This window comes from Dendrobates tinctorius, unplaced genomic scaffold, assembly GCF_039654945.1.
Source record: "Dendrobates tinctorius isolate UK_male_01 unplaced genomic scaffold, ASM3965494v1 ptg000083l, whole genome shotgun sequence".
NCBI classification, from domain to species: domain Eukaryota; kingdom Metazoa; phylum Chordata; class Amphibia; order Anura; family Dendrobatidae; genus Dendrobates; species Dendrobates tinctorius.
In genome coordinates, this window is record NW_027361751.1 from 17,215,398 (window position 1) to 17,230,805 (window position 15,408).

General features: G+C 46.4%; 1 protein-coding gene across 8 annotated transcripts in view; it reads right to left on the bottom strand.

Moving 5' to 3' along the window:
* HOMER1 (homer scaffold protein 1) overlaps positions 1-15,408 on the bottom strand; it is a 183,167-nt gene that overhangs the window by 114,862 nt on the left and 52,897 nt on the right. For all 8 annotated transcript variants that reach the window (XM_073584162.1, XM_073584167.1, XM_073584161.1 and 5 more), the window contains one exon: positions 4,800-4,956. In XM_073584162.1, coding sequence (XP_073440263.1) covers positions 4,800-4,956 — 157 coding nt within the window. The remainder of the gene's footprint in view (positions 1-4,799; positions 4,957-15,408) is intronic.

Here is a 15,408-nt window from a genome sequence, read left to right on the forward strand (position 1 = left end):
AACTTGGCATTGAAACAGCCCTGCAGGATAATTTTTGGGGAAATAGTAAGCAAAATAAGGTAATGAAGAATTTTACAATATTTCATAACTTTATAATAATAAAAATTATTAAATAGTAAAAAAAACTTTAGTTACTCTATAACTTTTGAGACAAATATAACTTATTGGGCGCCATAAGCTAGAAGAATTGACCAGGCTCAAAAGTCATTAGTAGACCCAATGTAACTGACATGCTAATAATGAAAGTCTCCTTAGTGCATTTTGAATAAACCAATAGGGTCCAAGCATAAAATCCATACATTATCCCACTACATCAGAGGTCCCCAACCCATGTCTTGGAAGCCACATGTGGCTCACCGGTCCATGATGTGTGGCTCGTGGCTGTGTGCCAGCTAAGTACATTAACAACAGGTCTAACAAAGAATTACGAAGAGAAGGTCTTCAGATGGTGACTTTTGTGAGTAGCCTCTAATAGTACATCAGTTCTGGATGTACATATACTGGCCTAGAGGTTGGAGAGGTAAATATGTTAAAAGAAAGAATTATGTTACCAGAGAGAGGGCTGCTAGGAACTGGATGCGATAGCGTGGTGGGAGTGCCTAATGTGAGTGTCAGAGACCGCACTACACTTGCTCATAGAGCCAGTGCGCGTGTCCTGAGTACAGAAGCAGTGCTAAGAGTTACCTGGGGAGCAGGGCAGCAGAGGTGACAAAGCGTGCTTCAACTAATAGTGTCAGAGAAGCCAGAGAACTCAGATTATGGCAAAGCAGAAGTCATGCACGGTACAGACCAGCGAGGTACAGGAGGGATAAACAGACAGGAGGTCAGACAAAGCCAAAGGTCATGCACAAGATATCAGTACAGTACCAGGGATGAGACAGAGCGGATAATCAGGGCCAAGCAGAGATCAAAACCAAACAGACATAGGAGGTACCAGGCAGAATCCAAAGCGATATCCAGGGAACAGACCGAGTCATACACAGAGAATCAAGCAACCAGAACACAGCACTAACACACTCAGGGGTCACCACACAATGCCAATGGCGAGAGTATAACTGACAGGGATGGGAGCGTCCTGAGGCTATAAGAAGCCTCCCCCAGAACCAGGGAGAGGCCACAATCATAGCCCCAGGTGTGCAGGTAAGCCTGCACCGGGATCACAACCTTTAACCCCAGAAATGCCAGTCATCAGCACTGGTTCCAAACATTAACCCCACGTGTGCGAGTCAAACCCGCACTGAGATCATGACAGTGAGAATACAATGGCAGGCAAGGTGGGAACTCCTGGACGGAAGTATACTGCTTCAATGTGAGTTTTATGGGGAAGCTTTAACTTATTATATCGGTATTGGGGGATCTAGGATTAACTATTGGGGGGAGAGAGGGCAGAAGCTAGATGTCATTGCTCAGGAGGCTCCGGATGTGGCTCACGGCTGTCTCTTGGAGCTGAATGTGGCTCTCAAGGTAAGAAAGATTGGGTGCTCCTGCATTACATGATTAAACATTATATGTACAGACGCAATGGCAAAAATGTGTGGGTGTTGAGGTTTCAATAAGTCGTTCTTCTCTCATGATAGGTCTTAATGCTCCAGTAGATTGGGAGGACACATGCCAGACTACGTGCAGCCAAAAAACTAATTCAAAAACTTGCTCTTAGCTGAAGCCTAGTTTTCTGCACTTTCCAGACTATATTTATAAACTTGTGAATCGTACCTTTCTAATCAGTTAAGCAGAGGAGATGCTGTAGCCAAATGCGCCAAGTTTTTAGGAATTTTTCGTTACATGTATTAATAATTTGGCCTCCATGCAGAGGCCTTACACAAGCATGCAGTAATAAATGGATCAGCAAGTTTCATTCACAGAAAGAAGCAGAATCATCATAAAACCTCAAACATCTGCACTAGGAAACCGAAGACGAGGATTTGCTGACGAAGTCCTAAACTTACAAATATAGCTTAGAGCTAAAAGAAAAGTTAATTAAACTGCCGTCCGCCCAAAATGAATGTATTTATTTAAAATGTGTCTGCTAGACGAATCACCTCTCCATCAATGCTGAATTTTATTAAAATAGCACACTGCTGCGGAAATGCTCAGTGGTATGACATGTATATGAATGGGCCAGCTCGGTAGATGTATGTACCACAACCATGAAACAGCCGTTTTCTTAATGAAGATAAATGTAGTGCTGGTAGGAAATCCAAGCGCCATGGCCAGAAATCAGAGCTCTTCGGAAACTGTATTGGATCGCACAGTAAGTAGATCGGAATGGAAGCAATAGGGTTAGACCCTGAAGGTCAATTTCCATATATTTGGGTAACTCCGCCAATATATTTTTGGTCACCCAAGTGTTGTTGAAAATAATTACCATTAAAGATGAGCAAAAAGATTCACAGGATTGTGGTCCGGTGATCACGTCGGTAGTTTGAGGCCAAACCACTGAGAACCTCCTACCTGCCGGCATCACTAGCACCTCTGATGATTAGCAGGCCTTGCTTGACGTCATAAGTTCGTTGTGCTGCGACAATGACGTTGTGCTTGGCCTACAAATCAGAAGAGATGCAAAGGATTCTCGAAGGTTGTTCTCTGGGCTCTGGTTGGCGACAAGGACTACCAGTGTGGCTGCTAGATATGGGCCTCTTGCATCTTTTTGTTCATCTCTGATTACCAGGGCTCGCCAGCAACATCAAGGCGTAAAAAGTCTAACTACAGTATGTTGGGATTCATGGATTCCTGTAGGATCTCTTTTTAACCTCCACTGAGATTGTGCTTTTATTGCCATCGGCTCAACCGTCCATAAATCCCAGGACAGTCAATAAAAATAGAGCACTTTTTTGACCTGTCGGTGACATTTTTTAAGGCATCTGGGTTTTTTTTTAAGCTGAAGAAACTTATACAGAGTATTATGACATTTTACAATGATTGCCGCGCATGTGTTTATATCAGATTTATGGTCTGTATACATGGATCACTTATAATCATAATGATTTATTATTGTTTTAGAATTTGTCCGTAAAAAATATTGTCAGTGATTTTTTTTTAGAAGCTGCCCAGAAAAAATAAAAAGGCAAGTAGTAGGCTGGTAGGCTCTCACACCTACTATGTAGTATACTCCTTGCCCAAATGCTTACCTACAATAATCCTATAGTCATCTATTCCTTCTTTTTGTCTCCATCTTTGCAAAACTCTGCAATGACTGGACACCATCTTTTAATGCGCCATTAATTGGTGCATTGAAAGAAAACAATCCATTTAGGTGGCAGGGAGTCAGCAGAGAAGAAAAAATAAGACTAGTGCAGGCTGCAATTGTTTACCACTCGTTGATATGTGTGGAAGGCTAATCAGGTAAACTAGCACAGCGATTAACATTGGTCTGTGTTTTCGTCCTTATCTACATGATTTGCGACTGCTAGACAGCTTGAATACATGTGTGGAATGCCTGTTTGTTAGGGAATTCCCACATGTATTCAGCCTGTCTACAAGTCGCAAATCATGCAGATAAGACGACGAAAACTAAATCTCCGAGCATGCTAAAATACTCAGAGGACACCCGGGCAACGAGTATACTCGCTCATCACTAATGAACAGTCCCTTCCACCTAAAAGGAAAAGTTTCCATAAGGCCAGGTAGAGGCATGTATTGAAAAATCGGGTCAGTCGCAACCGCAAATTGTGGCCGTCAGGCTCCGCTTGCAGCTATGTGTGCTCTCCTTTCATTCCATGCATTATTCTGGGCCAAAGTAGCACATGCTGAGATTTTTTTTTACCATGCAAACCAACAGTCCATGTGTAAGATCATCCATGTCCATATGAGAAGAAAGAAAGAATGGCACTCGCCGTTCTTAAAATCCACAATTTTATTCCACCATTAAAATCTTCATCAGGGGAGCAATGTGTATGATAAGAGGACGACGGCCGTTTCGCGCTACCGCACTTCCACGGGACACGAAACGGCTGTCGTCCTCTTACCGTACACATTGCTCCCCTGCTGAAGATTTTAATGGTGGAATAAAATTGTGGATTTTAAGAACGGTGAGTGCCAACATTTCTTTCTTCTCATATGGACTTTTGCATTGTTTTTTTCTTAATTGAGCACCTGTTCTGTTGGGCTTACTCGGCGTCTGTTTGTTTGAGTCTGAAGCGTATGGTGGTGGAGCAGCTGTGCCGATTGTTTTTTCCTACGTACATTGAAAATCATCCATGAACCCTGGCACACTGGCCACATCGAGCCCATGTGCGGTCTGTGGTGCTCATGGACCGATTATACACTCGTCTGAACAAGCCCTAAATATGTTGCCATATGTTCTCGTCCATTTTTACGGCTGTAAATTCCAACCTCATGAATGGAACTTAAAGCAAAATAAATATATATTGAGCTACTAGATCCCGAGAGCCCTGGACAAGTCATATAATAGTGCTATGAAAATAAGTCCACCACGTATTTGTGTGTATGAGCCCTAAGGAAACATCTATTGAGGACATTTTGCAGCAGAAAATCCACAGCAGAACGATCCTGTTGAAAATGCTAAATCCACAGGTTTCCTGCAAAAGGTAAAATCTGCAGAGAAAAGCTACGGCTTCAACTGATGGAGAGGGGATAGCAATTTTAGGCTGCAAAATGTCTTTGCAACATATTGGTGACCACACATTGAAATTTGGTGTCACCCATGGTGGTCAGGAGGTCATGGTAAAAGCAAAAGATACAAAGGTAATAATAAGTATCTGTGAAGTGGAGATTCACTTAAAGGGTCAATTCACCAAAAGTCTGAAATAATTATCTTTTTGTTTTGTTTTTTTTTTTACCTTCGACCCATCCAGACTAATTATCCTATAGACATTCCTTGTGCTATCGTAGAAATAGGACACAGTAACTGCATGTTTGCTGGTGGGAACCCAGTTCTTCTTTGTGTTTGGATCAATCTGGAAGACATGGGCTTTGGTGCTGAAGATGGGTTGTTCTCTAAAGAAAGAAAAAGAAAACAACATGTTGTGAAAGAGGAATATGTGACAGACAATCCGACATACGATAGACAACAACGTACATGAGTAGCCATCAAAGTATCAGACTCACTGACAGGTTCCACAATAAGATTGCTGAATCCTTGACATTATAAGAACGCTATCCAAAATGTATTGTTTTGGAATTTTCTTTGGAATACTAGAAAGATCTCATGTTTTAATACTAAATATCTATCGCTATGTAAGAAATGTCAATCTCTTCTTTGGCAGATATAGACCTATTTTACAGTGCAGACAGAAACGTATTCAACCTCCTTATTTTGGGCCTTTCTCAACCCTTCTGCCGCTTCTTTCACCATGCTTGTTTAAAGTACAATACAAAGGGTGCAAAATTCTAATAATCAGTGGGGGTTCGGGCACTGGGAACCACACCAATCAGTGTAAACATGCCTCGGAAGTGTACAGTTCCTCCATGAGTGCTGACCGACGGGTGCAGAGGCTCAGCAGTAAGTCTATTGGCCCTTACGCCACTCTCACAGAGCTGTATATGGACCCATAGAGTTTCTATTGCGCCGCACACTGCTCTGCTCTCATGCTGGAGCTGAGCGCTTCAAAGAGGTGTTTTCAGAAATCAATGGGGGCTATCTGGGTGTCTCAGGACCCAGACCTCACCCATCACCAGCACTTTGCAATCTCTAGGTTTAAAAAATCTTGATTACTCTTTAATGAGTTCATTCATATTTTCATATTCATGTTGCGCCTCCTGTTTCTCCTCTCACACTCATACACACACTTCACTCTTCTAGCAAAGTTATGTGATTCAACAGAGAATTAAAGGGGTTTTCCCAACAACAAAGTACATTTTAATCAGTATATCTTGGAATAATAATTACTTCCACAATTGAGTGTGTTACAGAAAGTGTCCCTGTTACGAGATAATCTTATGAATGTGACCCTGCTGTGTACTATGTAATAGCTGTGTCTGACCATGCAGGAAGATGATCTGGAGCCTTCCTAGTCTGCAATGCCCTCTGCATGATGAAGTATGGTGGTGGCAGCATCAGACGCTGGGGATGTAAGGAGTTTGAATTCTTATTATTTTTGGTGGCCTTGAGAGACCTGATTTTGTATTAGTAGTATCAGGTATTATTAAATATTACTATCCATTTTTGGAAAATGGTTGGAAAAAAACCAAGTGTAGGAAAAAAGTAAACGGACGTGAACATTTTCTCACTATTATTATTATTATTATTATTATTTATTGTTATAGCGCCATTTATTCCATGGCGCTTTACAGGTAAGGAGGGGTATACATACAGTGGGGAAAAAAAGTATTTAGTCAGTCAGCAATAGTGCAAGTTCCACCACTTAAAAAGATGAGAGGCGTCTGTAATTTACATCATAGGTAGACCTCAACTATGGGAGACAAACTGAGAAAAAAAAATCCAGAAAATCACATTGTCTGTTTTTTTTTCATTTTATTTGCATATTATGGTGGAAAATAAGTATTTGGTCAGAAACAAGCAATCACGATTTCTGGCTCTCACAGACCTGTAACTTCTTCTTTAAGAGTCTCCTCTTTCCTCCACTCATTACCTGTAGTAATGACACCTGTTTAAACTTGTTATCAGTATAAAAAGACACCTGTGCACACCCTCAAACAGTCTGACTCCAAACTCCACTATGGTGAAGACCAAAGAGCTGTCAAAGGACACCAGAAACAAAATTGTAGCCCTGCACCAGGCTGGGAAGACTGAATCTGCAATAGCCAACCAGCTTGGAGTGAATAAATCAACTGTGGGAGCAATAATTAGAAAATGGAAGACATACAAGACCACTGATAATCTCCCTCGATCTGGTGCTCCACGCAAAATCCCACCCCGTGGGGTCAGAATGATCACAAGAACGGTGAGCAAAAATCCCATAACCACGCGGGGGGACCTAGTGAATGAACTGCAGAGAGCTGGGACCAATGTAACAAGGCCTACCATAAGTAACACACTACGCCACCATGGACTCAGATCCTGCAGTGCCAGACGTGTCCCACTGCTTAAGCCTGTACATGTCCGGGCCCGTCTGAAGTTTGCTAGAGAGCATTTGGATGATCCAGAGGAGTTTTGGGAGAATGTCCTATGGTCTGATGAAACCAAACTGGAACTGTTTGGTAGAAACACAACTTGTCGTGTTTGGAGGAAAAAGAATACTGAGTTGCATCCATCAAACACCATACCTACTGTAAAGCATGGTGGTGGAAACATCATGCTTTGGGGCTGTTTCTCTGCAAAGGGGCCAGGACGACTGATCCGGGTACATGAAAGAATGAATGGGGCCATGTATCGTGAGATTTTGAGTGCAAACCTCCTTCCATCAGCAAGGGCATTGAAGATGATACGTGGCTGGGTCTTTCAACATGACAATGATCCAAAGCACACCGCCAGGGCAACGAAGGAGTGGCTTCGTAAGAAGCATTTCAAGGTCCTGGAGTGGCCTAGCCAGTCTCCAGATCTCAACCCTATAGAAAACCTTTGAAGGGAGTTGAAAGTCCGTGTTGCCAACCGAAAAGCCAAAAACATCACTGCTCTAGAGGAGATCTGCATGGAGGAATGGGCCAACATACCAACAACAGTGTGTGGCAACCTTGTGAAGACTTACAGAAAAAGTTTGACCTCTGTCATTGCCAACAAAGGATATATCACAAAGTATTGAGATGAAATTTTGTTTCTGACCAAATACTTATTTTCCACCATAATATGCAAATAAAATGAAAAAAAACAGACAATGTGATTTTCTGGATTTTTTTTTCTCAGTTTGTCTCCCATAGTTGAGGTCTACCTATGATGTAAATTACAGACGCCTCTCATCTTTTTAAGTGGTGGAACTTGCACTATTGCTGACTGACTAAATACTTTTTTTCCCCACTGTAAAAACAAGTACAATAATCTTAAACAATACAAATCATAACTGGTACAGGAGGAGAGAGGACCCTGCCCGCGAGGGCTCACAATCTACAAGGGATGGGTGATAATACAGTAGGCGAGGGTAGAGCTGGTCGTGCAGCGGTTTGGTCGATCGGTGGTTACTGCAGGTTGTAGGACTGAACCTTGTGGGACTCCGACAGATAGGGGGCGAGGTGAGGAGGTGGTGTGTGAGTGGGAGACGCTGAATGTCCGGTCTGTTAGGTATGATGAGATCCAGGATAGGGCCAAGTCTGTGATGCCGAGGGATGGGAGGGTCTGTAATAATAGGGAATGGTCCACTGTGTCAAAGGCAGCCGACAGGTCCAGGAGGAGGAGGTCAGAGTAGTGTCGCTTGCTCTTGGCGGTTAAGAGGTCATTGGTGACCTTAGTAAGGGCAGTTTCAGTGGAGTGGTGTGACCGGAAGCCAGATTGTAAGCGGTCGAAGAGGGAGCAAGAAGAGAGATGGGAGGACAGTTCAAGGTAGACGTGTTGTTCCAGTAGCTTGGAGGCGTAGGGGAGAAGTGATATAGGGCGATAGCTAGATACAGAGGATGGGTCAAGAGAGGGCTTTTTGAGGATAGGTGTGATGGAGGCATGTTTAAAGCTTGAGGGGAAAACACCAGTTGTTAGTGATAGGTTGAAGAGATGGGTTAGGGTTGGGATGAAGACTGTGGTGAGGTTTGGTATGAAGTGGGATGGGATCGGGTCGAGTGCACAGGTGGTGAGATGTGATCTTGAGAGTAGAGTGGAGAGTCGATCTTCTGTAATGGTGGAGAAGTTGGTTTTGAAGGTGGAGGGCTGGGAAGTCGGGAGGAAGGGTTCTGGGGGTTGTTGACCAAAACTTTCTCTGATGTTATCAATCTTCTGCTTGAAAAAGGAGGCAAAGTCTTCAGCTGAGATGAGTGGGGAGGGAGGAGGTGCTGGGGGGCGGAGGAGAGAATTGAAGGTGTTGAATAACTGTTTAGGGTTGTGAAACAGGGAGGATATGAGAGATGAGAAGTAGGTTTGTTTAGCTGTGGAGAGTGTAGTCTTGAAAGTAGTGAGGGACTGTTTGAATGCGATGAAGTGCTCGTTGGAGTGGGATCTTTTCCATCTGCGCTCAGCAGCCCTGGAAGCTCGCCTCAGCTCTTTGGTCAGGCTGGTGTGCCAGGGCTGTCTGTTGATTTTGCGAGCTTTGGTATGTGTAAGTGAGGCATTGGATTCCAAAGCTACAGCTATTGTGGTGTTATATAGAGCGGCAGCGTCATCCGCATTGTGTAAGGAACTTATATCTGTGAGAGGGAGAAGGGATTCAGAGAATGAGTGTAGGTCAAGGTGTTTAAGATTTCTGCGAGGGTGTGAAAGTTTGTGGGGTGGGGATTGTAGACATGGAGTGAAGAGGGAAGAGAATGTGAGAAGGTTGTGGTCAGAGAGAGGAAGAGGTGAGTTAGAGAGGTTAGATAGGGAGCAGAGGCGGGTGAAGATGAGGTCCAGTGTGTGGCCATCTTTGTGGGTGGCTGTAGAAGACCATTGAGTGAGGCCAAAGGAGGAAGTGAGAGATAGGAGTTTAGTGGCAGCTGAGAGGGAAGTGTCAATGGGGATGTTGATAATAGTAGGGATGTCCGCGGAAAGGAAATGAAGTAACCAGGTGGTGAAGTGGTCAAAGAAGGTGGTGGCTGGCCCTGGGGGGCGGTAGATGACAGCCAGTTGGAGGTTGGAGGGGGAGTAGATGCGCACAGAGTGCACCTCAAAGGAAGGGAGGGTAACAGAGGGTGGCAGTGGGATTGGGGTGAAGGAGCAGGTATCTGACAGGAGAAAACCAACTCCTCTGCCATGTTTGCTGCTGGGGCGGGGGGGTGTGAGAAAGGTGGAAGCCACCATATGAAAGTGCAGCAGGAGAGGCTGTGTCAGAAGGGGTGAGCCAGGTTTCGGTGATGGCGAGGAAGGAAAGTTTGGTAGTAACAAAAAAATCATGGATGTAGGAAAGCTTGTTGCAGACAGAGCGAGCGTTCCACAGAGCTCCTGTTAGTGGGACTGGGGAAGCGGGGGCTGGGTGAATGAGTATAAGGTTGGAGAGGTTACGGAAGGTTGTGATAGAGCGTGGATGGGAGGTAGAAATGACTGTGGGAATGTGGTGAGGAGGACCAGGATTTGGGGAGATATCACCAGCAGTGAGAAGGAGCAGAGAAAGTGTTAGCAGATGGGAGCAGGAGAGGGAATGAGGGGGCTGTCTGTGTTTGGAGACAGAGGATTGTACGGTAAGGAACAGTTTTGAGGCGGAGGTGAGGTGGATGGGGAGGATTGAAGAAGAGATGAACAGTTCCTTACTAGGATTAGGGGAATTAGCAGAAAGTGAAGGATTATAGGGGTAAAAGCAAACAGAAACATTGTTTACAGTGACTGTGTACAGTTACCTTCAGTTCCCTTCTGGTTCAATTCTGGTTTTAATTCTTAAATTAATCTTCACACTTCTAGAACACACTTATAGAAATCACACTGCAGACTGAAGTCTTTATGCAGACTTGTGCTCTGCAATATATGTACAACTAAGTGCAGTCAGGTGTGAAGCAGAGAGGAGTGGTCTCTACTCTTCTTGGTCAGACAATTAAGAGTGGACCAGATGCATATGATCAAGCCAGAGCAAACAAGGTCATAAATAACACTGGGGTAAGCTGGGGTTAGCTGAAAGGCATACCATGTGAATGCTAGGTGCAGAGGCAAGTCTATGTGCAAAGCTGGGTGATGCACTGTGTGCCCTTCATAGACAGACAGCAGGAGAGCAGGAGAGCTGGGTGGATGGACATACCATGTGAATGCTAGGTGCAGAGGCAACACTACACTACACTGTATATAGTTTTGCACAAGATACGACAGGCCTACAAAGACTCAGAAGATCCTCCAACGGGCAAGGACAGTAATTAGGCCGAATATTGCAGCGTTCAAAGGTCCAGCTCCATTGTCAACAATCACTTGTGATTAGAGACTTTTTCTTGTGAGCCAATAATTCCTATGGATAATTTGACCCAGTTAACAACAAGGATCATAATGCAATTATAAGCAGACATGAACAGAGACGCTCTGTCTGACACTAGTGTCACTATATGTTATGTATTAGAAATGGTATAAGGTCAATATGTAGGAGGAAGGGCCCCCGCCGAGTGTCTGGGCTGGAACCAAGGGGACCGTCATCTAAGTTCCTAAGCCTGTTTCCGGGGAGCAGAGTTAGGGGACGGACCGCTGAGACCGACAGGATGGTAGGGGCGGAGCCTATATAAAGGGGCGGAGCACGCCAGTCAGAGTGAGTCAGCAGAACGGGAGAGACGGAGCAGGAGACCGTGGAAGCGCCAGGGAGCCAGTCACCCGCGGCCTCTGCCGCCTCACTCCAGCGCACGGCTTGTCCATTGCTGCTCGCAGCCGCCACCGCCCCGCTCCTGTCCGTGGCAAGGACCGGGCCGTCGCCCGCCACGGGTCCCCTAGTGCAGCCGCTGGCTGCGCCTGTGGCCTACCAACCGCCACTCAGCCCCGCCGCTGCCCGCCCCCGTTCAGGGGCTGCGGCCTCGACTCTCCCACCCCCAGGCTGCGTCCCGCCGCCTCTGCCGGGGGACATCCCGCCAAAGAACCTTTCTAGGGCCTGTTGTGCCCCTGCTTCGCCTGGGCGTCGGTATGCCCGAAGACTACGCCAGATCCTCAGTAGCTGGGCCCAGCGGCTACGACGCCGAAGCACCATCATCCAGGACACCGAGGGACGTCAGTGTCATGGAATGCCTAGGTTACTTTAGGCAAAAACCCCAGGACCCCTGTGATGTCCCTCAGACTAGGGAAAACCCTGTCTGTCCCTCAACCCAGGGTTTACACTGAAGGTGTGCCTGCCTGAGCCTCCACCCTGTCCCTGTCTCCTGTCCAGCCCTAAGCTGAACCCACCTCCCTCCACCCAGTGAGGGGACCAGACACCAGACCCCACAAATACGTATGGACAGGGGTAAAAGAAAACACCACACAGTAAATACACAAGGGAATACAATAATGTGCAAGGGCAACCAAATATATATATATAACAGATTGGAGAAAGAACCACTGAGGGATATACTGCACCAGATATCAGACGCTCCAACACCACCACTGCTGACCGGTATTGCTAGCACTAGGCTAAAGCTATAGTCGGAGACGCCCATAGTCAGGACGAACTATTTAAAGACCTAGGGCGTGGCCCAGCCCTCAGCCAGCATGACAACCTGGTTAACCCTATCCCGACTGGAACAGAATACCCAACAGGGTATTACCGCTGTCTGCCGGACACCCTGGTGTGAACAGTGTCCGACATGACAGTACCCCGCCTTCTACGAGGGACCTCCGGAACCTCACCATGTCGAGGACCTGGCTTGTCCGGATGGCGACGATGGAACATAGTAACCAGTCGATCAGCATGAATGTCAGAGGCCGGCACCCATGTCCTCTCCTCAGGACCATAGCCACGCCAGTGGACCAGGTACTGTAGAGTGAGACGCACAACCCTAGAGTCCACCACTTTGGACACCTCAAATTCCAACGTGCCATCCACCAAGACGGGAGGTGGTGGCCCGGGGGAACCATCCACCAAACCCACGACCTTCTTTAGCAATGCTTTGTGAAATACATTATGAATCTTATACACAGCCGGCAACTCCAAACGAAATGCCACAGGGTTGATCACTGCGGAGATTCTAAATGGGCCAATGAACCTGGGACCCAACTTAAGTGACGGTATCTTGAGCTTAATGTTCCTAGTAGATAACCACACCCAATCACCCACACACAGGTCCGGACCTGGCACACGTCTGCAGTCAGCCACCCGTTTGTACCTGGAACCCACCTTCAACAAGCGCTGCTTGACTCTCCTCCAAACAGACGACAATTGAGCTCCCAACTGGTCCTCCTCAGGGACGCCAACTGAGCACCCCTGACGCAAGGTGCAAAATTGAGGATGTTGACCATACACACAAAAAAAAGGAGATTCCCCAGACGATTCCTGGCAATGGTTGTTTATTGCGAATTCTGCCAGAGGAAGAAACGCTGACCACTCTTCCTGATTGTCGGAAATAAAGCAGCGCAAGTATTGCTCCAGGTTTTGGTTCATCCGCTCAGTCTGTCCATTCGACTGAGGGTGGAAAGCCGATGAATGAGATAATTTGATTCCAAGGCGAGAACAAAAAGCTCTCCAAAACTTTGCCACAAACTGCGTACCTCGATCAGACACAATGTCAGACGGGACACCATGAAGTCTGACCACCTCGCGAATAAATATCTGAGCAAGAGTCTTAGCATTGGGCAAAGACGGTAAAGCAACGAAATGTGACATTTTGGAGAACCTATCAACAATTACCAAAATGACCGAGTTCCCTGCCGAGGCGGGCAAGTCAGTAATAAAATCCATGGAAATCTCAGTCCATGGCTTACTGGGCACCCCGAGAGGCTGCAAGCTACCAGCGGGACGGGAACGAGGAGTCTTGGCCCATGCGCACGTGTTACAGGCAGCCACATATGAGGCCACATCCTGCCGGATTTTAGGCCACCAAAAACGACGCGATACCAGTTCCAGAGTGCTCTTAACCCCTGGATGACCTGCCAGTACCGTGTCGTGATGTTCGCCCAACACTCTAGAGCGTAGATGTAGCGGCACAAAAGATTTATTAGCAGGCAACCCCGGCGGTACCACCTCCTGAGCCTCCGCAATCTCTGCCTCAATCTCTGTCGTGATGGCAGATACCACCACACCCTTTTGGAGAATAGGCACCGGCTCTTCACATAACTCTCCACCAGGAAAACACCTGGATAAAGCGTCTGCCTTAACATTCTTCGACCCAGGGCGATAGGTAACAATGAAGTTGAACCGGGTGAAGAATAATGCCCAGCGAGCCTGTCTGGAGGACAGGCGCTTAGCAGATTCTAAATAAAGCAAATTCTTATGGTCGGTTATCACAGTAATCTGATGAACAGCCCCCTCCAAGAAGTGTCGCCACTCCTCAAATGCCAATTTGATGGCCAATAGTTCCCTGTTGCCAATATCATAATTACGCTCCGCAGGCGACAGCTTCTTGGAGAAGAAGGCACACGGATGCAACTTGGCCCAAGAAGGGCCCTGAGACAGTACAGCCCCCACTCCAACCTCCGACGCATCCACCTCCACGACAAACGGTAAGGAGACATCGGGCTGCACCAGAATGGGCGCTGAGGCAAAACTATTCTTGAGGAATTCAAACGCCTGTACCGCAGGCTCAGACCAGTCAGAAAAGTCGGTACCCTTCTTAGTCATGTCAGTCAGTGGTTTGGCAATCATAGAGAAGTTCTTAATACATTTCCTATAGTAATTGGAGAAGCCAAGAAATCGCTGAAGCGCCTTAAGATTATCAGGCCGATCCCAATGTAGTACCGCCTGCACCTTTGCGGTGTCCATCTTAAAACCTGAGGCGGAGATTATATAACCCAAGAATGGTAGCTCCTGTACGAAAAACACACATTTTTCAAGCTTGACATAGAGCCTGTTCTCTCTGAGCAACTGCAGAACCTGTCTAACATGCTCTATATGTGTATCATGGTCGCGAGAGAAAATGAGGATGTCGTCAAGATAAATTATAACGAACCTCCCCAACAACTGAGAGAAGACATCATTAATGAAGTGTTGAAAGACCGCCGGTGCCATAGTCAACCCAAACGGCATTACCAAACTCTCAAAGTGACCCTCAGGGGTATTGAACGCTGTCTTCCACTCATCCCCCTGACGGACTCTTATAAGACTGTACGCCCCCCTGAGGTCCAGTTTGGAGAACCACCTGGCACCAACCACTTGGTTGAATAAATCGGGTATAAGTGGCATAGGGTAAGGATCACGGACCGTAATCTGGTTGAGTTCTCTGAAATCCAGACACGGGCGTAAACCGCCATCCTTCTTTTTAACAAAGAAGAAGCCAGCAGCCAGAGGAGAAGAGGAAGGTCTAATATGACCCTTGCTCAGGCTATCCGCAATGTATTCCTTGAGAGCTAGCCTCTCGGGACCTGAGATATTAAACATTCTAGCTTTAGGTAACTTGGCCCCTGGTTTCAACCTAATAGCACAGTCATAGGGGCGATGCGGTGGTAGTTCCGAACAACCCTTCTCAGAAAATACATCCGCATAATCCAGCAACGGCTCCGGGATACTGGGGGTCAAAGCGGAAATACATGTAGCCAGGCACCTCTCCTGACACTCCCTGCTCCACTGAATTATGTCCTGGGTCTTCCAATCAATAACAGGATTATGCATTGACAACCATGGAAAGCCCAGAACCATCTGAGCCGGTAAGTTACTAAGCACCTTACAAGTTACCCACTCTGAGTGTAATACTCCGATGTGGAGTTGTATATCCAACACACACTCTGTGATCTCCCCTTGATACAACGGGGAAGCATTGATGGTAACCACCCGGATGAGGTTCGGCAATTTCTCCACCGGAAATCCCGCTGTATGCGCGAACCTCTCAATGAGATTGGCAGCTGAGCCACTA